The 21,657-nt window shown below is 46.3% G+C and overlaps 1 protein-coding gene across 1 annotated transcript in view; it reads left to right on the top strand.

Moving 5' to 3' along the window:
• Positions 1–21,657, top strand: part of TCOF1 (treacle ribosome biogenesis factor 1) — a 42,495-nt gene that overhangs the window by 18,653 nt on the left and 2,185 nt on the right. The window contains exons 10-17 of the mRNA XM_083603982.1: positions 3,556–3,707; positions 5,233–5,466; positions 6,207–6,498; positions 7,501–7,589; positions 11,523–11,730; positions 14,405–14,929; positions 18,855–18,925; positions 20,985–21,018. Of these exons, the coding sequence (XP_083460108.1) occupies positions 3,556–3,707; positions 5,233–5,466; positions 6,207–6,498; positions 7,501–7,589; positions 11,523–11,730; positions 14,405–14,929; positions 18,855–18,925; positions 20,985–21,014 (1,601 nt within the window). The 3' untranslated portion in view covers positions 21,015–21,018. The remainder of the gene's footprint in view (positions 1–3,555; positions 3,708–5,232; positions 5,467–6,206; positions 6,499–7,500; positions 7,590–11,522; positions 11,731–14,404; positions 14,930–18,854; positions 18,926–20,984; positions 21,019–21,657) is intronic.

Here is a 21,657-nt window from a genome sequence, read left to right as displayed (position 1 = left end):
ATGATGGTCAGGGGTGCCGTGGGCAACACTGATCTCCGTCCTTCTTTCCTTCCCTCGCCCCTCTGGTGCCCTCTTGCGTCTCTGCCTCCCAAAGGCTTGCACAGCTGTTTGTTGCAACAGCCCTGGCTACAAGCTCCCCAAGCGAATGGTGCCTCTGGAACTGGCTAGGGGGTGTTTCCCAGGCCCCTGTGGGACAGTGCGAGGCGTGAGGAGAGTTAGCCATCCATCCATCCATCCCTGTGGTACAGCATGAGCCTACACTGGATATCTCTGTTCAGAGACTGTTTTTCAGCAAATGCTATGTCCCAAATTGCCTAGCAGGTCTCACTGTTTCATAACACGAGCAGTAAAAAATATGCCTGGAATCTTACAGTGATGAAGGAGGAGAAGCCCTGAGGGACTAGATGTTCTCCAAAATTTTGACATTCCTGTAGAAGCTGCCTCTTTCCATGAAATAATAGAACCCACTGTAAGATGTTCTGTTGCAATGTAAACCCGAGAATTCAAGGACGCTTAGCAACAGAAAAAGTTATGGAAGTGTGTGTACCCTCTCTTTGGCCCATTCCGTGGTCTTTTTGAAAGCTTATTTCATGCAAAACCTTAAAAATGAGAGATTGAGCATGTTGCACTCAGCGGACAGACAGAATGGGAGATTTGGCATAGGGCAGCTCAAGTTCTGGTCTTCCCTCACCCATTAAATAGCTTTGGGCAAATTCTTGGCCTAACTTTACATTTCAGTGTTGCTTAAAGATAAAATGCGTGTAACTTCAGTGCATACCACCCCAAGTTTCATGGAGGTAGGTTGGGACACAAATGTAGTGACATAGTACAGTGGAACCTTGGTTTTCAAAGGTAATCCATTCCGGAAGACTGACTTCTGAAACATTTGAAAACTGAGGATCAATGGGTGGTTGGCAAAATCCATTGAAAAAATGGGAAAACACACAGCAGAGGCCGTTCGACTTCCAAGGCACATTCAAAAATGGAAGTAATTACCGTATTTTTCGCTCTATAACACGCACCCGACCATAACACGCACGTAGTTTTTAGAGGAGGAAAACAAGAAAAAAAATATTCTAAACGAAACAGTGGATGTATGATTTTTGTGGTTCATGCTGTGGCCACAGACATGTGATCTGACAGTGAGTTTGGAGTATCCCAATGCAAAAATCCTGAGGATCCATATGGATCCATGCTTTGTAACCACGTTTTTGCACCACTGCAGCCCCAGCCAACAGTGGGTGCGTGATTTTTTTGGTACAAGATGTAGCCATGGACATGCTATGTGATCTGATGGTGAATTTGGGGTGACCCAGTGCAAAAATCCTGAGGATCCATGTGGATCCGTGCTTTGTAACCACGTTTTAAGTGGGGAGGGAAGGAAAAGCAATCAAGGGACAAGGAGCACACGTGGGGTGTGTGGAGAAGGATGCTGCTAATAATGCAGGAGAGGGGTATAAGGGGAGAAGGCTCCTCTCCTCTCCCACTTTGTTCCTTTAAAGCAAGCCGGCTCTGCTTTTCTCCCTCCTCCCCGCTCATCCCTGGCTTAGCCAGCTGAAAAACTTTGCTGCTATGTAGCAAGCTAAGTGGGGAGGAGAGAGGGACAGAGAGCCTGCTTGCTTTAAAGGAACCAACCGGACAGGAGCCGCTTACACTCGTGTAAGCGGCTCCTCTCCTCTCCCGCTTTGCTCCTTTAAAGAAGCAGGCTCTCTGTCCCTCTCTCCTCCCCACTCAGCGGCTCTTCTCCCGCTTTGCTGTTTCAAAGTGAGCCACGGAGGAGGGAAGGAAGGGGAACCATGGATCCTCTGCTCACGACTGCAGCAGATCCCCCCCGCCACCCGTAGGCATTCCCTCCATAACACGCACAGACATTTCCCCTTACTTTCTAGGAGGAAAAAAGTGAGTGTTATGGTGCAAAAAATACGGTACTTCTGGGTTTTTGGTGTTCAGGTTCCGAATTGTTCAGCTTCTGAGACGCTCGAAAACCGAGGTTCCACTGTAGCATGCTTGAATAGTGCATATTATTTAAACGTGTGCTGCACTGACTACTGCTTGGTGCCTTAAAACCATCACCTCTCATCTTTCAGAGCATGGGTTGCATCCGTTGCTAGGCCTACACAGAGTAGACCCATTGAAACGACTAATTTAGATCCATCAATGTCAATGTTTACTCCGAAACATAATTTCTATGTTTACTTTGAGTAAACCATGGCTGAATGTGACCTTGTGTGAGTTATTAGGATGTCTGGCATGGCTCTTAGTCTTTTCCCTGCTACCCTTTGGCACCAGCACACAGGAGGCAGGAAACTGCCTTATCCAAAGTCAAGCTCTTTGTCCATCTTGCCCAGCATATTTTACTCTGACTGGCAGCAGCTCTGCAGAATCTCCAGCAAAGTACTTTTCCCCATCACCTGCAGCAAAAGATGGAACCCTGGACATTCTGTATGCCAAGCAAGTGTTTCCCACTGAACTATGACCCCTTTCCCTGAGTTAACATGCATTTGCAATGCCTTTCTTTTTGCCACCCTGATCATGGAAAAGAAGAGTGTGTGAGGTTTTAATGGAGATATTGGGAAACTTCCCCACACTGTTATCATGTTTGGTCTATCTGAACTAACTGTACAAAGATGAGGCATTACTGTATTGTTTTTTTCCAGGGAGCTTAGACCCTGGAATTGTCCTTCAATGAGTTCTCTTTTCAATTGCAGTGCAATGGATTTGCTTTTTTTAAAAAGGCTTGCATCTAAAAATCTTTCTCCCCTGCTTGTAGGTTTGACAGGCTTTGTAGTTTGGGGAGGGGGAATACCAGACAGCAGCTTATCTGTCACCAGCAGGTAGCTGCTAATAAGATCTAGACTTCACGGCTGCAGGCTGGATCCCAACAGACTTCCTGACATATTTGTCCAGAAGCTGGAGGGGAAGACGTTCTTGGTTCAGGGTCCAGCTTTTCTAGTGGGACCATGAACTGTGGTGATCTCCAATTCCTTCCTGTTTTTCTTCAACCAGTACTAGGAAACCACCAGCAAGCACTGACATGACCTTTCCAAGAGAGCAGGGGCTGTTCCTGAAGTCTGTGTTTCACTTCCTTTCTGTTCCTTTTTTCATTTAAGAAGCTGCAGCCACAGGTCCAGAGTGCATGAGCTCCTATCTACAGATGATGCTACCTTATCATAAGAAGCTGCCTCAATACCAAGTCAGGCCATTGGCTTATCTAACTCAGTATTGTCCACAACAGATGGGGAACCTGTGGCCATCCAGGTGTCACTGAACTCCAGTTTCCGCCTCAACCAGCATTGCCCAATGGTCAAGGATGATGGGAGTTGTAGTCCAACACTATCTGGAGGGCCTAATGTTCCTGGACTGCAATGACCAGCAGTGGCTCTTTAGGGTTTAGGGCAGTGGCTCTTTAGGGAAATTGTTCTCAGCCCTACCTGGAGACACCAGGGATTGAACCTGCGACCTTCTACCTGCAAAGCATATGCTCTGGCACTGAGCTGCAGCCCCCTTAAGCTTTAACCCACTGAGCTGTTGTCTCACCTCCTTATTTCCTTTTAGCAACCAAGGCAAACGCTGCACCTCAGGTGGTGTCTGCTGCAAAGTCCCTGCCCCCACCAGGAGGACCACTTCAGAAGGCCCAGGAGAGTGAAGACAGTAGCCAGGATTCTAGCGATGAGTCTGACTCTGAAGAAGACAAAGTGTTCACCCAGGTAACTGAGAAAGTGAGGAGGGCAGCAACTCCCACCTGTATAACTCCGGCTGTGCTTCGCATCCTGGTCCTAAGTTCATGGTTGCTTGCTTTGCAAAGCTTGAGGCGTGTGCTTGCGTCTGGTGTGTTCAGAACCATTTTTTTAGAATATAAAAAGAAAGCCCCGAAAATTTGCTGATTGGCTGTTTAGCATGGAATGAGGATGAGGATCTGGAATTGGCCTCCTGCTTCTGAAAATCTGACGAGTGGGACATTGGCTTCTTCAAAAGATCTGGCGTTGAGATTATGAAGGGGTTGCTGTGTGTGCAGGGCCCCTTTTGCTCACAGTTGCTCATTCAGGTAACGGACTGTGTGCACTCACAGCCCCTAGCTATAGATATGGGCATTTGTGTTTACTCAACGGCTGTGCCATTCAGCTCAGGCTGTAGGACACAGAGTGAGTATGAAGTGGTCGTGGTCGGCTAGGAACACTCCTCTGGCCTTGAGGTTGCATGGAGCTCTACCTAGTGCTTGCAGATAGTGGGATTTCTTTTTTCTAGTAGCCTCATTGTCCCCTCCCTCCCCAAATATCTGTTCCACATTTTGGATTCCAGATCTGCTTCTGAAAACAGTTCTAGGGCTTTCCACGTGTAAAAGCCACTGTTCCTTGGAAGTCTCAAAAAAGAAGAAACGAGCAGGTGCTTAGGTAGAACCAGTGCAGGAGTTGCCAAGACTGTTCCTAGTGGTGAATAAATAAGTAGTTATTATTTTGCACAGCTGACAGATTTGGGGTTGTTGTTTTTTTTAAAAAAAGATTGTTTTCATTAATCCAAGTATAACATATACATCACGGCTGAAGGATATAATACAATATATGCATGCTGGATGCATAAAATATATTTTATATTATTGTGCCAGGTGTAGCATATTATGAAAAACACATGAAAACCCCACAAAAACTCCAGCCAGTGGTGCAGGTTGGGAGAGGCTGGTAACTAACAATCTGAATAGTATTTTGTCTGAAAACTAAAAATCTAAGGAAGGCTTGCAGCTTACATACAGGGTTGCAAAAAACAAAACAAAACACCATTCTGTTTCAAGATGTGTCTTCAATGCTCTAAGCATTACTGAAACGTACCCAAGCTAGCCATGTTTTATTTTTGTAAGTAGCTTTGGGTCAGTTTTGTTAGGAAAATGACTAATTATATATTATCAATAATAATAATGTCTGTTAATTGAGCACCATTACTATCATCTTGCTTCTTGGGGGAAGCAACTGCGGTCTTCTTAATGGAGGCAGCAATTAAACTTTTTTATATTAAAAAAAAAACACCTTAAAAATGTGAGGTGAATGGCAACATAAGGGCAAGTGGAAAGATGAAGCAGAAATTTAACAACAAAAAATAAATGTGCATGTTTTGTTATATGTTGTATTTGTTGTTTGGTAACCTAGACCTTCACAGAAATAAATTCCCTTGAGTTTCTATGCATATGGAGCTTCTGCTCTTCTCACAATCTAATTATGTAATAATCCTTCCTTTTCCTAGAAACCAGCTCAGGAAACTCAGAAACCCACACCCGCTCCTGCGAAAACTCCAGCTGCAAAGATGGCAGGTGCCACATCAGGCAAAGCAGGCAATGCTCAGCCAGCAGGAAAAGTTGGGACAGGAAGCCCAATGAAGCCTGCAGCTGCCTCTCTCCAGAAAGCTGCAGAGAGCTCAGAGACCGACAGCTCTGATTCTTCAGAGGATGAGGTGGCGGCTGCAAAGCCTGTGAAACAGGTAAAAAGAGAATCCGTTCTGCTGCACAGAATCAAAGAGTGCAGCTGTACTAGTGGCTCAGACTTCAGGTGTGAAGCTGCCTGGTCCCCAGCGCTAATGACACCTTTCCCTTCTCAGTAGCTTCTTGAGGCAGTGGTGCTACAAGTGTCATAAGGGTCCATGGTGACTGTCATTGTCCATAGGCACTTTGGTAGGGCTGCTTTACTTCTCTCTGGCATGGATTTCCCTTGCCTTCCTCCCATCACCTCTGATCTTTCTTAAGTGATAGCACTTTACTGCCAATTATGTAAATTCTTTTCTTTTGTTTATTGCAACATTTATATCCCATCCTTCCAGTATAAACATGCCACTTGGGTGGCCCAAAACCTATAAAAATTACAAATCCATTAAAAAAAGTATAAAAATTACAAAAGAAACAGGGATCAGCCATTTTATCTCCCAAGACCAGCGTTGGGAGTTGTTAATATAATAACGTGCTTTTTTAAAACAAAAAATAAAGATCAACTACTTGGGCTTCATTGTTGCTGGCCTCCTAGGGAATACCCAGTGATGGGGAACGAAGTTGCCCTGAAGATTTGCATTGTTCATACGTGATAGGTGGCAATAGAAACAAGAATGTTTGAACCTGCTTTCTTTAGGCATAAGAATAGTCCGTTAATTCCAAGAATGGCTGGTTGTGAAGCTTGCACCCTCTTCTTTTAACTTCTAATGGACATTTCTGATTTTGTATCTTCCTGCAGCCCCCCATTCATCCCTTTTTTCTGCCGAAAGCAGTAAAAACACCTGCTCCTCCAGGGAAGCGTGCACAGGCCAGCCCTAGTACACCCAACTCTGTTTCCACCAAGTGCCAAGGCCCTGCTGCAGTAACAGTGGGGAAGGTGGAGCAGAGCTCCTCCAAGAAGCCTAAAGTAAGCCAGGCTCCGCCTGATAAACCCGATGGGATCCCTAAGCACAAGGAGAGTTCTGGAAGCAGCAGTTCCTCGGATAGTGAGGAGGAGGCATCGACAACCACCAAGCAGATCCCACAGCCTGGTAAGAGATGAGATGGGGGGGATTCTAGTTACCTTTGAATGTGGCAAGCACAGTGAAGAGATGCAACAAGACAGTGAGAAGCTGAGAAGGATCCTAGCCTATTCATGGCATGTTTACAGAGGGTGTTTAGCCATCTGAAAACCACAGCTTCTCACCTGGAATCTTGGATGTTGAGGGGATAGGCATTCTTGTTCATCCTTAGGGGTGCACCATGTATCCCAAGACTGAGCCAAGGAAATAGGTGATGAGGCTAAGCCATGACTCCAGTTAATCCTCCCCACCCTCAGTGGCTATTTCACATTAGAAATTTGAGAGAGAGAGAGAGAGAGAGAGAGAGAGAGAGAGAGAGAGAGCGCATGCACAATTGGCCAAGTCTCAATGGGAGAAATTCCTTGGTTATATCTTCATTTTGTCTTATTACAAGGGCACTAGAGAAGAACTTTATGGTTTTCCTTCTCACAGTGTTTTCTTGATCTCACAAGGAGATTTTCTTGTTTGTTTTTTTAATTAAAAAAATTGCCCTCAAAGAAACCCTAAGTATGCTGAACCTTCTTTAGGAGACTAGTTCTAGATGCGAGATGTAGAGCACTGTAGAATTTGGCACAATTCCTTTCAGAAATGTGGCCCCTAAGTGGGCTGCCTGTGGTAATTGAAGTAGTCTTGAAAGTGGTCTGCCTCTTCCCTGGGCCCAAGGGTCACGTAACTCTTGTCCCAATAACTCCCTCACTTGCCTACCTTGGGGGGAAAAAAGAAAAGAAGTAAGGGAAGTTTGGTATTCCTATAGCACAGCTGAAGCAACCCCAGTGGCCATCACCTAAACTTCTATGTACCCTTTGCGGCAACTACCTTGGCAATGTTGGGATGGGCAAACTCTGTGGGTAAAAGTTCATAAGGCTCCTGGGTTGGCACTGTCTCCACAGTTAGATGCTCTTTGTGTCGCAACAGTTTTGCAGCATTAGAAGTCTCACAGATGGCAGTTTCCCCTCTTTCTTTCTCTTTTAGCAAGCATACCACAGAAACAAGGAGTGGGGGAGAAGCCAGAGAGCTCATCTGAAGCGACCAGCAGTGATGAAGACCAGGAGGCTTCGCAGGTATTGCTTCCTTATTGATGGGGGCTGCATGCTGAGAAGGCAGCTCTTAACACTGGTACACATTCCATTTTGCTACATTTGATGTTTTGTCTTAATGGTGCACGTCTGCACAAAGGATTTTTTAAGATGGACAGTAGTACTATAAGGCTTGGCCTCATAGCTATAAGTAATGCCAGCAAGGTGTGGATTTCACCATTCAGCTGCATGGTTATCTGCTATTAACACTGTACAGACTGGAGTTTTGCTCACTTCAGCAGTCTTGGGCCTGGGGATCAGTCTTGAACCCCATCTGGAGACACAATAGCCCTGCCTCACAGTTTCATAAGGGAAGACTGCATTGAGCAAGAAGGGCATTTTACTGGTCTTGTAAATGCATCAGATGTTAAGTGTGATTGGTAAAAATAGTTCTTACAGCTGCTTACTCAAGCCTGGTGAAGGAAGGTCTCCCCTATCTGCAAGCTGGTGAGGGAGGCATGCAACCAGATAAGAAATGTAAGGTTATATTAGTGCAGAACAAATGGGTTCAATGTTTATTGATATGGTATTGTAGTCATGACCAAAAGTGATAATTTTTTTAAAAATGTTTCCAATTTAATGTAAAACAAAAAGAAAGAAGAAGCTGCTTTAAGGATAATTTGTTGTTTCAGGACATAGTTACAGTATTCAGGAACAGCACTTGGGGTCTGTAGTGACCCCCAGTCTTAAGTTGGACCCGATATCATAAGCCCGTGATAAGATGCACTGTTTTCTTGAACTTAAAGTGGCTTTTAAAATAATGATATTTAAACCTCCTTATGTCTATAATATAAAGCTAATTTGTTTAAATGAGGGTTTTCACCATACTGATATTATCTGGGTGCCTAAAATTTTGACGTTTCAGTGTTTCTTTTCCTTTCAGGCTGACCCAGTGGTTTTGTGAGGTGGTTTTATTTTGTTTGTAAATGACAAAAAGTGCTCCTTCATTGTAAGATAAGTGCATGGGGTGTGAAAGGGAAGAGATTGGGGGTGAGGGAGGCATGCAACTAGATAAGAAATGTAAGGTTATATTAGTGCAGGACAAATGGGTTCAACATTTATTGCACGTTTTATATTAAAAATTGGTATTGACATTACTCATAAGAAAACTGAGAATAGGAATAGGTTCAGCAAAGGTGTCGTCATCTTAAATGCACCTGCTGAGCGGAATGAGAGGTGCTTCCTGGAAGTAGAATCTTGATTATATCTGTGTCTGACCTCATGTTAACCTGCCCTGCCTGATTAAGGGAGAGGTCCAGGGTGAAACTGCAGGGCTATGCAACGGTTAAACAAGGGGCGCTGTGTTAGGCAAACGGCAGCAATTCTTTATTTGCAATTTAAGCCATGTCTAAGCTATAAAATGTCCTTTTATGAGCAGCATATAGTATGAGCCGTACATCTGCAATGCATTAGACTTGCATGTGAGCCTGGGAGTGTGGTAATGGTCAGCAGCCTCCCCTATGCGTGCTTAACAGGGAGAGAACAGAGAAGCAAATTTACTGCGTGTGTTGTAAACCCATAAAATACTGGCATAAATGCTCTCTCTCTCCCCGCTGCCTCCCAATAGGGGGAATGGAAGCATTGGACAGGTTTTTCTGTCCCTGTGCCTTTCTCCAGAGCCTGTGAGCTGCTTCCTTGCTTCTACCCTCACTGGGGCAGGCAGGGGCGGGACTCGTCGTGTGTTTTCCTTCACGGGCTCATAAGAGGCAGAAAATGGGGCTGTGAAGGAGGGAATGACCTGGGCTTGCTTTGAACAGGCAGCAGTCACTTGAGAGGGTGCCACTCTGCACATGTTCAGAGGCATCAACTTTCACCACCCTTTTCTACTGACAACAGTAGAACTTAATGGTTTAAGTAGTAGGATTCAGCTTGTTATGAGCAGAACTCTACTGATCTACTGATAATAATAATAGTAGTAATAATAATAATAATAAATTTTATTTATATCCCGCCCTCCCCAGCCGAAGCCGGGCTCAGGGCGGCTAACAACAATCAAATAGTCAAACAATCAAAATAATCCAACATTTTACAAATATTTCATTATAAAAATTAATTATTAATTAAAATCAAGTTGATGGCAACCATTAAGCAAAATTCTGTGCAGGTTGCCAGAGGAGGGGGTCTGGCTGCGCCCTGACCAAAGGCCTGGTGGAACAACTCTGTCTTGCAGGCCCTGCGGAAAGATGTCAGGTCCCGCAGGGCCCTAGTCTCTTGTGACAGAGCGTTCCACCAGATTGGAGCCGCAGCCGAGAAGGCCGTGGCTCTAGTTGAGTTGATAAAGCAAATTTCTGAACATGTCAGCCTCTGCAAGTCATTTTGTCATTCCAGTGGGTCCTAATGGTCACAAACAATTACATACCATCCTTTGGGTATAAATCTTCTTCTGCAGAATGAATGGGTTTGAGCATCGTCAATTTTAGATACATATACATACTCCACAAACAGCTGGGGCAAGGTGGAGGTGAGTGTAGACAGTACAGAGCTAGAGGGGCCATCAGGCAGCTTCATATAATCAGGCCGCTCTGTGCCACCAGATCACCAGACACGCCCTCAGATCTGCCATGCAAGGAGTGCAGCCCTCTGGCTTGCCTAGAGTGGACTAAAGAAGAGCCTCAAGAAGTAGGGTTGGTGGAGGGAGGAGAGAGAAGGAAGGGTTTCTTCCAGAAATGAAGCACCGAGGTTTGTGTGTGTGTAATTTTACCAGAATAATGGGGAGCTAAGCTAATCCCTCTAGTCCACAGACTGCATGCCACTGGATCATCTCGGAAGCTTGAGGGGGGGGGGGGGAGATGCTAGATCCTTTTGGAGGCACGTTTGTTTGTGATGATGGTGCAGATGATCCCGGGTCCCAGCGGGCTTAAGGCTGGTCATAACTCTACCTGAAAGCTTAATTCACTAATATGTCCTTGTACATAGCACCCCCACCTCCCTGCAAAACTTTTCCCTCCTCCTGGAGGAATTAGCAACCTAACTGGTCCATAAGTCAAGGGTTGAGCATCTGCTTTGCATGCAGAAAGTCCCAAGTTCAATCCAGCCTGCAACCCTGGAGAGAGGAGCCAACTCGGTATCCTGTAGATGGTGCTGGACTACAACTCCATCATCTCTGGCCATTGGCCATGGGAGCTAGGGCTGATGAGAACAGGAATCCAATGACCTCTGGTCTAGGCTCAGCTGAGCCAGATGGACCCAATGGACCCAAAGGCCTATGTTCCTGTTGTCTTCTCAAAGGCAGGTGGGGCTCGTCAACCTGGGAAGGTAGCCCATCTAGGAGAAGGAAAACTCTGATCCTAAACCCCTGGGAGAAGAAAGGGCTAAGGAGTAAACTACACAAATCTGGAATAGAGTCTCTAAGACAGTTGGATGGAGCCTTGTATGTCTCCTTCCAGCAACTCCTGCAGCCAAGCTGCTGCCAAGCATAGTGCTCTGCTTTCCTTCGGACAACATCAGCGAGGTTGAGAGTGGGGTCTTGCCATCTGGGCAGTCCAGGACTTCATACACACAGCCCAGGCTTATGCCCCGGGGAAGTCACTTCAGTGCTGCCAACGCAGCAGTTGGACTTCACTCCCGGACACACACCCCATTGTCTCTCGAGACAGGCGGATGGCAACATAGCATTGTCTTCTCAACCTGCCCTGACATTTCCTTGCTCATGCTCTTCCCACCTTCCACCAATGCTCTGATGCCTCATTAAAATTAAGAGAAACAGAGGTTGAAGAACCACATTCCTGGATTCTCACCTGTCAGTATTGCAGCAGGACTATGAAAAAGTATCCAGTTAAGTGGCTACCCGGTGGTGATTTGTAAGGTACTACTTCCATGCTCTTCAGCTTGAAGACGGATAGCAGCATCCCTCAATAACTTCCAGTTCCTAACTTGTGTATGTGTTCTCTCTCCTCCCCACCCCCTGCCCTCCTCTAGTCCCTCTTAAAGGGCTTCGTGGGCCCTATAAAGACCCCGCCGCCCACTCTGCCGAAGGGTGCCGCTCCTGCGCTATCCAAACAGAGTTCCAGAAAAGCTGCCTCTGCTCTTCGTGGTCCTCCCATCAGCATGGCTTCTGGCGACAGCTCTTCCAGTGACAGTAGTGACTCGGACGCCGATGCTAAGGAAATAGTTGGGCAGAAGACAGGTTAGTCTTGGAGGGTGAATCCTTACAGAAGGCCTGGAGGAGAGGAATGTTCAAGTAAATCAGTCATGATGTGCTATGGGCACAGGTCTACTTGTCCCAACCGCCTGAGAGCTCTCGTATTTAGCACAAAGTGAGGAGGTCCCCATTTCTCAGCTTGGAGGGTGGGCAGGAGGAGGGGTTAAAGCAATGAGTCTCAGCTGCTACTTTTGCCTCCTCCCAAACTCAGTGTGACATGAAACTTCTGACATCTTCCACTTGCTGGGGGAGGAGGGAGAGGGTATAGCAGCCACGGATTTCTGCATGGACATATTTAGTGACTCTCCTCAGGTGGGTGGGGACAGTATTTTGCACTGAAGGGTTAACCCCATGCAGTGTGTCTGTTCTTAGCTTGCACGCCATAGCCGTAGCATCACCCTTAAGGTCACTCGTCTGAAGATGGCAGCTGTGTTCTGAAGTGTTGCGTAGTGTTTGTTTGTTTTTCTTTAGGACAGGAATGGGGAACAAAACGAGGGCAGCAAGCCAGATTGTTACCTTCCCCCGCCACCCTGGGCTGCCTACCTGTCAATCACCTTGACAGCACAGTATCATTAGATACTGCCTTTGCGGCTCTTGGCAGAGAGCTTTGCAAGGGGCTTAGAAAGACCCAGCACGTGCTTTCCTGCCCTTTCAGCTGAGCCAGGACTTCACCTGCCCCACACCTTGACATCAGGTGTAGGGGCTGGTACCCATGGCGTGGCCAGATAGGCCTATGTGCCGAGTGATGCCTGTAAGCTGGAATTGCTCCCCCGCCCTGCCACTTTAGGGAAGCAGTTAGTCCACTTCTGCTCATCTTCTCAGTTAAATGTCTGGGGTGGTGGCAGACATTTTAAAATGGGGGTCTGTGTCACGTGAGATATCTAGTTTTTTTAACATCCCTAGGCTTAGGCAATTTAGGGGGCTCTGCCCTGTTTTTGACCAAAAAGGTGGTTTTCAGAAGCAAGTGGGGGGAAATCTCTTCTAAAAAGCTAAAACTTTAGCACTTTGGAGCCATGGTGTCTGAAGTGCAAGGCTTCCGTTTGTGTCCTGGGATTCTGTAAAGTTCTGTGACCAAGAACATGAATCGTTAAAATAAGGGCTAGTCGGCACAAGCAAGTCTTCTGCTGCCACCTGTTGGACATCCGTCAGGAACACATCAGGGATGCTTTTTGTGTGTGTGTGGTCTTATGAATCCCTTGGGCAGGACACCTGAAGGGAATAACTGATAGGTGTTGGATTTGTGGATCATTCCCCAGGGTTACTAGCGAGAGTAAGTGTGTCCTCCTACCTTTCCTCTTTCTGATTGCTTTCTTAAATTGTTATATGGCCAGCTAAATGAGCAAACTGTCACACAACGTAGCTGCTAAAATACGAAAAAGACACTTTATTTCTTGCTGAATGCTGGCAAAACATGGGCTACAGGATGCTCTTGTTGACTGGGTTTGGACGCTATGATAAACTCTGGGTTTCTTCTGATGACAGTCAGCCTAGGCAACCTCTGTCTTGTTTGGATTTGTTCACCCTCATCCAGTCCATTAGTGAAGACAGGCATCACTTTAGTACTAAGGCAGCTTCCTTGGATTAGGCCTGGGCGATATATCAGTATGAGGGGCAGACCGCGATGACAGTTTCACTCAGCGGTATATCGCTGGTGAAACCACCGCCTTCCGAGTCCTTCTGCTGCCAGCGCCAAGGGAGAAATGAGCTGCAGCTGGAGGCAGAGGGACTCAGAAAGCCGCAGTTTCACCAGCGATATACCGCTGAGTGAAACCGCCATCGTCTGCCTTCATACCAGCAGAGGGAGAGACAAGCTGCATCAGCGAGGTGCCATACAGCTTGTTCCTCCCTCTTCCTCTTTAAACTGCTTGGCTGAGGAGTGCGCCACTGCCCTCGCCACCAGCAGAAGCAGGATCGGGGCTTCTCAGCTGCTCATAACATTTCCCCCTTGAAGGGGGGCGGCTGTTGTTCCCCCTCAAGGGAGAAGTTCAAAAGATCCCCCACTTCGCCTCTGGCTTTTGGGAGCCAGCTGCGGGGTGTGGGCTCTTTTAGACACTCCTGAGCAGCAGGCTGGGGCCAGCTGAATTGGCCCCAGCCCGCAAGGCGTTGGGGTTGAAAGTGCCTCAGCTCAGTAAGAGTGGAGGCAGTTTCACCCCACGCCTTGCCGGCAGGAGCTGATGCAGCTTGTTTCAACATTGCCAAACCACGATGTTTGGTGGGTGATAAATCGCAATGTTGAAAACCCAACATTGCCCAGCCCTACCTTGGATTTAGGCAGAAAGGAGACATAGAGCTGGGTGTCATCAGCATAGCGGTAACACAGAAGCCCGAAACCCTGGATGATATCTCCCAGCAGTTTAATGTAAATGTTAAATAGCATGGGGGACAGAACCCTGAGGGACCACAGGCCAAAGGTTGAGGCTTCAAAGAGTCCCCCAGCACCACCTTCTGGCTTCACCCCTCTATAAATTGGGCCTTTTTCTCCTGCTGTCAAACATTCAACAAGAAGCTTGGTTCCTAATTTGGTGCATGGCCTGATTTACCTCCCATGAGCCGCAGTGCTTTGGAAGTAGGAGGCATTGGAGAGGCATAAGCTTCTCAGCAGCTAGTAAGGCTGTCAAGAGCACTTGAGTCATTCTCTCTTTCAATTATGTTTCCACAGAGATTGGCCCATTACCCTCTTCCGGAAAGGAAGTGGCAAGGACCAAGGGGGCTAAGGGGGCCGCAGCAAGGAAAAAAGGAGCGGGAAGCGTCGGCTCCAAAGCCGCCTCTGCAAAGAAAGCTGCCGCAAAGGCCCAGAGCAACGGCAGCACCAAAAGGAAACCTGCAGGGCAGTTGCCACTCACCCTGCTGGCCAGCACTCAAACCGCACAAGTTGGCTCAGAGGAGGCCGCAGCCCAAGCTCCTGGTGCAGCTGCCCAGGGAGAGCCCCAAGCCACCCCTGCTGCGGCAGTCAAGCGTCCCAAAGCAACCAAATCTTCCAAGGCTGGGGCAAAAGAGAAGCCGTCCAAGAAGCGAAAGCTGGCAGCTGGGGATGCTGGCCTGGGCGAGCCGAAGGGAAAGAAGCTGAAAGCAAAGAGTGGCGGAGAGGTGCCGAAAAAGCTGAAGAAGAAGAAGAAAGACAAGTCTTCAACCGGCAGCGAAACACCAAAGAAAAAAGGCAGCAAAGAGAAGAAAGCTGATAAGAGTAAGAGCATCTCTCTCTCTCTCTCTCTCTCTCTCTCTCTCTCACACACACACACACACACACACACACACACACCCTAAAATCCCAGGTGTCCCTTGCCCTATTCAGCACGCTCTGCTGCCCCCAGATGGGCTCGTGTGGTATTGCTAGCTGGCAAGAAAGCTTAGTGTGCGTTTGTGTTAGTAAGCAAAGGATGCAAGATTTCAGACCAGCAGGTTTCCGTCTGTTCAGCGGGCTTTGGTTAGGCTTCTGTATCCTGGTGTCTTCCAGAAGCTTTGGACTATAAAAGTCCTGTTATGCCTGACCACTGACCATGCTAACCTAGGCTGATGGGAGTCAGGAGTCCAGCGAATCTGGGGGTCACCAGGCTGTGGCTGCCTGCCCTTCTCTACCCTTCTGCCAAGCTACGCAGAAGGCTGACTCTGAATCCTGTGTTCAGAGAGTCTCGAAAAACACGATCCCAACTTTTCATCCTTCTGTTTCCCCTAAGCCTGTGTGCGTCCCCTTTTGTTGTGGATGCACCCAGTTGATGCAGTTCTATGTTCTGCTTCAGGTGTTCTGCTTCTGTGTCAAACGGTGGGGGCAGGGCTGTGTCACAGGTGCTGAGTAGTCCTTCCACGTGGTGCCCGTCCAAGCATCTGCAGGGAAGATAGGGAGGCTTTCATGTGTGGAGCTGCACGCAGCCTCCTTACAGACACCAGCCCTGTACAATGTCAGGGGAAAGAGCTACTCTGGGTTTTGATTTAATGCAGAAGTAGAGCATCTGAATAGGGCCTGCTGTTGTATTGTCCCTATTTTGTTCCGTTACGTTGCATAGTAAGCTGCTTTGGTGGTGGTTTAACAGAAAAAGCAGGGTGTGAAAATTAAATCTCAAACTTAGGACCAGCTTGATGTGCCCTATCCTCATATAAATTGGTCCATCAGGCTGGGCTCCCTTTGCTCCCTGTTGCCTCCCAAACAATGCAACCGTGTGGCTGGAGTTTCTTTGCTGCCAGTGAATAAGCTGGCTGCTTTACTCAGCAAAGCTCTTCCTACTTAAGGCCGTGCCTGTGCTTGTAAGGGATTTCTGCCGTGCAGTTTGGAGCAGCAAGGACCATTTTCTGCAAATGCAGGAAAGGACAGAAGCCATATGCATGTATGTCCCATAAAAAGGGCAGCCCTTGCTGTTGTGGTGTTTTTGCACATTTCAATTGGGTGCATGCACTCTCACTCCCAGCTCTATTCCCCCCCATTTTGCTGGTCCTGGCAAGGCAGGGGGAAGAGGAGAAGTTCCCGCTATTAAATGGCCAGGCATCTGTGTGGCCCCACTGAGCTAGGGAACATCCTTCTGTCCTACATAGGAAAGGGTCTGTTTTTAAAAACAAATGGAAAAGTACCACCCCAGTTCCATGCATAGATTCACAGGAGGAATGAAATTCAGTTGCAAGGGCTGCTAGTTCTTGTGACATTTAGCAGTAATTGAGCAAGCCGTGGATATCTGTGCTGATGACTCTACAGTATTAAAGCTGCCTTTAAGTGCTGAGAGCTGCTGTTACCACACAGAGAGGGTGGGGGGATGATGGCTTTTAATCATTCTCTGTTAAAAGAGCAGCTCCAGCCTGTGTGAGGCTCCTGCTAAGATTTGGTACATTCCTGTTGCTAGTACACTTCCATTGTGATTTCTCTCTCGCTTTGCTGCTTCCTCACACAGGGAAAGACCGTCCCAGCCCTCCTCCAGCAGAGGATGAGAAAGGGCAATGGAATAGATGGGAGGGGAGATTTCTGACAAAGCTGAGTTACAGCTATATTGTTGGGCAAGGATGAGGCTCTGACTTAACATATATAGCTTTTGGAAAAATCAGCTATGCACGGATATATACATATGGCTGTGTTGATCCAGACGCTGGGCAAATGAATCACTAATGTAAAAAAGAATGGGGTGTCTGATATCTGTGCAAGGAATGTCTTCAGTTTCTCCCTCTATAAACCAGAGACATGACTGGAAAGTCATTTAATATATAAAGGCTGAATGTTTGTGGCTTATTTTGCACATTCCCAAAGGGCAAGATGATCACCAGCATTTGCAAACCCAGCATTGGCAACGCTGAGATTCTGAAAAGTTCTCACAAATTCTTGTGTAAATACCATTTTAGTGGTTTTGCAGTAAGAAACTGCATCCGCGATCCTTCCCATGTAGCCTGTACATTCTAATATACAGAGATTGCCTAAGTATATTGCTTTTGTTGCGCAGAATGTAGTATACACCAAACACTTCCCTCTAGCTGCTGGGTCACTCTGGCCTGAACTTCATTTGCTTTTTCGCTGGTGACGGAGGGCACCCTGAGCCACAAGTTCCGAGGACGCTGTGTTTCTGTTGTAGCTCCACTAGCCCAGCTAAATGGGGGCTTGTGTGATGTGTGCCGTGTGCCATGCCTGTTGTGTGATCCCACTTGCTGCGTTACTGCCCATAAAAAGGGTCATTGTGAATGATGGAAACCCTTGTATAGGGACTCTCCTTGCCAAACAGGATTCATCTGTAATGGGAAAGTGCTTTCTCTAAATAATGGGAACATTCCTTTGTTCCCCCATTCCCCAGTCTTTCCCAACCTTTGGTCCTTAGATGTTTTTGGACTACAATTCCCATCAGCCTCAACCAGCATGGCCAAAGGTAGGGGGTGATGAGAGTTCCCTTCTTATGCCGTTACCTAAATGCAGTTCTTTTCTTAACCTAGGAAATGATCCCATATAGCTGAATGAGATTGCTTCATGACTGAAGAGCTTGTTCTTCCACAGTCTCCCCTGTTTATGGAGAGCCAAGCAGAACTTGATTACACTGGCTAATAATTTGTCTGACCTCAAGATTTTGTCTCCCAAGTTTTAACAAAAACCCTTAGCCAACGTTGGCCTTGTACAATTCGGCTATCATGCTAAGATAGCATTTTTTATTTTTCCTTGCTCCAGCCTTCTTATATGCCGGACTCACATCTAAGTCATTGTTCGGAGAAGAGGGGGGGAGGCAATATGTATGGGGTGAAAATCAAGACATCAGACCTTATATTCTAGATTTTACTAAGGGTCTTGAAAAGGAACAATTGCTGTGATGAGATTTCAGGAGGTGAGGGATAGGTTTTAAAACAGTTTACTTGTAAAAACAATTTTTAAAGACACGCAGAAAAATGCATATGCATCTGAACACTGGCTTGACTGTTCCCCTGTTTTAGCTAAAACTTTCGCAATAAGATCAATTTTTTTCAGCTCATCTAGTCCACTGGCAGTGCAATGAATTCTTCCATTTGCATCCATTTTGTAATTGAAAACAAACACAAAACGTCTGGACATCTTAATTCCTATGCAGCTGCCAATATTTCTGAACAGAATGCCACCTTTCCTCCACTCACAGAGCGGTCTAAATGTTATATCCCTGATCTTGTAAAGGGTCCCATGTAGCAACAGGTGATCACCTAGTGCAGAGGTCGCCAACTTTTTTTACTGTTGGGGACAAAAAGCACACCCTTTTAATCAAAGCACATTATAACCATTCTGTTGGCTACAGCAGAATACTTTTCTGACTAAAGTCTACAGGTTTAAGTGAGTGCCTTGGGCATATTTGGACTTGTTTGATTTTAAGATTTAGGATTGATTTCTGTGGCTGAAGATTGGTAGCAAAATAGCTGACCATGTTGGTAGCAAAATAGCTGACCATGTTGGGTTTTTCACCCAGGTGTAGTTTTTATTGTGTTTTATAAATATTCTTAGAAATAAATAAATGGCATGTTAAAAATATCACCATCATTGGCATTCATCTGTCTAGAGAGACAATGGAAGAGTAGGCCTTTGGGGGTGAAGTCAAACTGCTGGAAGGCTGCTTTTGTAAGCTGCTAGAGCATGTTTTTGAGTTTTTTCTTAAACCATGTTCTTATTTTCTTTCTTGCATAATTGTTTATAGAGAAAAAGAAGAGCAAAAAGCTGGAGTCTCTTACCGCAGATGGATCAATGAAGAAAAAGAAGAAAAAGAAGGTAACAGGACACTAGAGAACTTTTTTGGATGGGTAAACCTGTCTGTAAGCACTTGAACTTAATGGGGGCTTGCTTCTCAGTAGACATATACAGAATTGCTCCATCCGAGTTAGGTTGTTTGCATTTGAAGGGGCTCCAGGACTATGCTGTTTTTCCAAAACCAGGTGTGACTGCAGCCTAGGATACTTATGCAATTTGATCTACATATTTCCAAAGTTGCTAGGAGACAGCCTTGTCAGAGGCATTCCTTAGCTTAAGTATTAAATGCAGGGAGTGTAGAAACAACAAACCCGTGTCAATGATGCAAATACATGCAGGATTAAAGAATGGAGGTGACACCCCGCCCCATGTTAACAGGCTTGTCTGTCTTCTTAAATTTTGTTTTAGTGGAGTGGCTTTATTTCCACCTATTTCCTTGTATCCATGAGAAGGAAGACCTATTATCCATCTTACTGTACAGCTTGAAAACACTCTGAAAGTGAATCTTTCAGCTCAGTTTCTCTTTTCCCACCCTAGTTATGTGTGTATAGGGAAATTTTAACACTGGGGCACATTCACATGTGCATCCCTCACTCCCAAACACAGTCATACCTTGGATCCCGAACACCTTGTGAGTCGAACGATTTGGCTCCCAAATGCCGTAAACTTTGAAGTAAGTGTTCCGGTTTGCGAACTTTCTTTGGAACCTGAATGTCCGACGCAGCTTCTTCGGCTTCTGATTGGCTGCAGGAACCTCCTGCAGCCAATTGGAAGCCGTGCCTTAGTTTCCGAACGTTTTGGAAGTCAAACAGACTTCCGGAACGGATTCTGTTCAACTTCCGAAGTACGACTGTATATACGTACACCTATACACATACAGATGGATGCATATATTGTCCGTAACTATATTGTGTCCCTTGTGAGTGTTGTGAGGAGCTTTTCACTTTGCTTATCTTGGAGTTTTAAACAAAAGTCAAGTACAATGGAATACAGTGCTGTCTGTACATTGGGTTCATTTACTTGGTCCGAAACCAAATTATTCAGCTAGTTTCAGATAACTTGTCCTTGCCACATGAGTGAAAGACTCCCAATATTCTATTTCAGTAACTAGCTTTTTACTATTTTGCCGTATTCAAATCCGCGGTACATTCTAATACTGTAAGATGCTGTGCTGGCATGTGACGCCGCTCATAGGAAACTTGCATTGCAAGAAACTTTGGTTCCTCCTAAACTTCATTACCTTTAGGTTACGTGGCTGTGGGATGCATTTATCCCTCATGGAGCAATCCCTTTTTAAAAAGAGGCGGGGGGCGGATCAGGGCTTTCCCAGGACATTTTGCCACTTGATGGCGTCCTCTCCTCCCAATTCCATCTATAGAAGCCGATCTGATTGGCAGCTGGGGATTTCTTCAACACAAGTGGCAGGGTGGCTTTCACCACTATACCTGAGAGCAGCAGACTAGTTTAAGGGTCTTGAGGTGGGTGGTGTGACACACACGCAGTTCGGTTCAGCCTTGCATAGCAGTAGTTTTTCTTTTGCTTGGTTGTCTGGAATATGGCCTAAAAGCTAAACTAGGCTGTGAGGTGAAAGCCAGGCTAGAGCTACTTAATTCTTCTGACAGGATAGTATGAGTTATTGTGCTTTGACTGTTGCCCAGACTCTCCAGAATATGGGCCTGAACCGAGCACTTTGCCCTGACCTAACATAATTTCTTCAAGGGAATCTGAAATTTCCATTAGTCCAAACAAGCTTGAGATTGACACCCTTCCCACCCACCCCAGAATTAAGTTTTGCACCGGAGCACTAAAGTCTTGAGATGCCCTTTCCCAGCATGCTTTGTGTTTCTTAAACAGAGAATTAAGTCTTATTTTGCCAGCATTTGAGATTGGGAGCTGGAAAGATGGTTGCATGCGTGGCTGAGCCTAGGAAGAACTGGAAGGACCTGTTTCACCATCTGAAACTGGGTCTGTGTTCTCTGTACTGTGAAGGGAGCCAAGGACGTTGGAGGCAGTGCCAGTTCTTGGGGCGGTGGGGGCGTAAAAACAACAACAGACCTAAATTGTTCTGGATTTCTTTCAGAAAACTGGTGATCTTGAGGGAGCAGCATGAGCCGGTAAGTATCTTTTTAAAGTACTCTGCCAACTAGTTCATGTCAACTTGGCAAATTCCAATGGCTCTTTTTCTCTGGCTAGAGCCTTTTGCTCAGGAAATACTCTCATTCAAGGCAGCTGGCATGGGCGTAGCCAGGATTCATGTTCGGGGGGCAGAACCTCAGTTAAGTATTTTTATTGATTTCTGGGAGGGCACCTGCGCCTTGCACCCCCCACCCCCGGCAGCTGGGCCTATTCCTTCCAGGATCACTTTTAGTTTAGAGATATACGAAGATGATTCTGTTCTAGGTTTTTGGGTTGTTTTTAATTGCATTTTTAATTTATGGCTCTAAATTCCTATCAAGAGCATAAACCAGATTTCCCCAACCTGACGCTCTCCAGATGTTTTCGGGCTCCCAACTCCCATCAGCCCCAGTCAGTTTTGCCAATGGCCAGACTTTATGGGAATTGTCCAGACATCTGGAGGGCACTAGGGTTGGGGAAACAGGCATAAGCCGCTTAGAACTCCGATAAGGATTTAATGCAGTTCCATAGCGATAGCAGTTTTATAGTGGGTTAGGCTCTCAGTGAGAAATGGCATTAAAAATGTGTGCTCTGAAGGAGGTTTATTTTGGAATGTGTCAGGCCTGAAATAAATCGTA

Source organism: Podarcis filfolensis, assembly GCF_964270895.1.
Source record: "Podarcis filfolensis genome assembly, chromosome: 2".
Taxonomy (NCBI): domain Eukaryota; kingdom Metazoa; phylum Chordata; class Lepidosauria; order Squamata; family Lacertidae; genus Podarcis; species Podarcis filfolensis.
The sequence above is the reverse complement of the archived record's forward strand: the minus strand, read 5'-3'. Positions and strand labels throughout refer to the sequence as shown.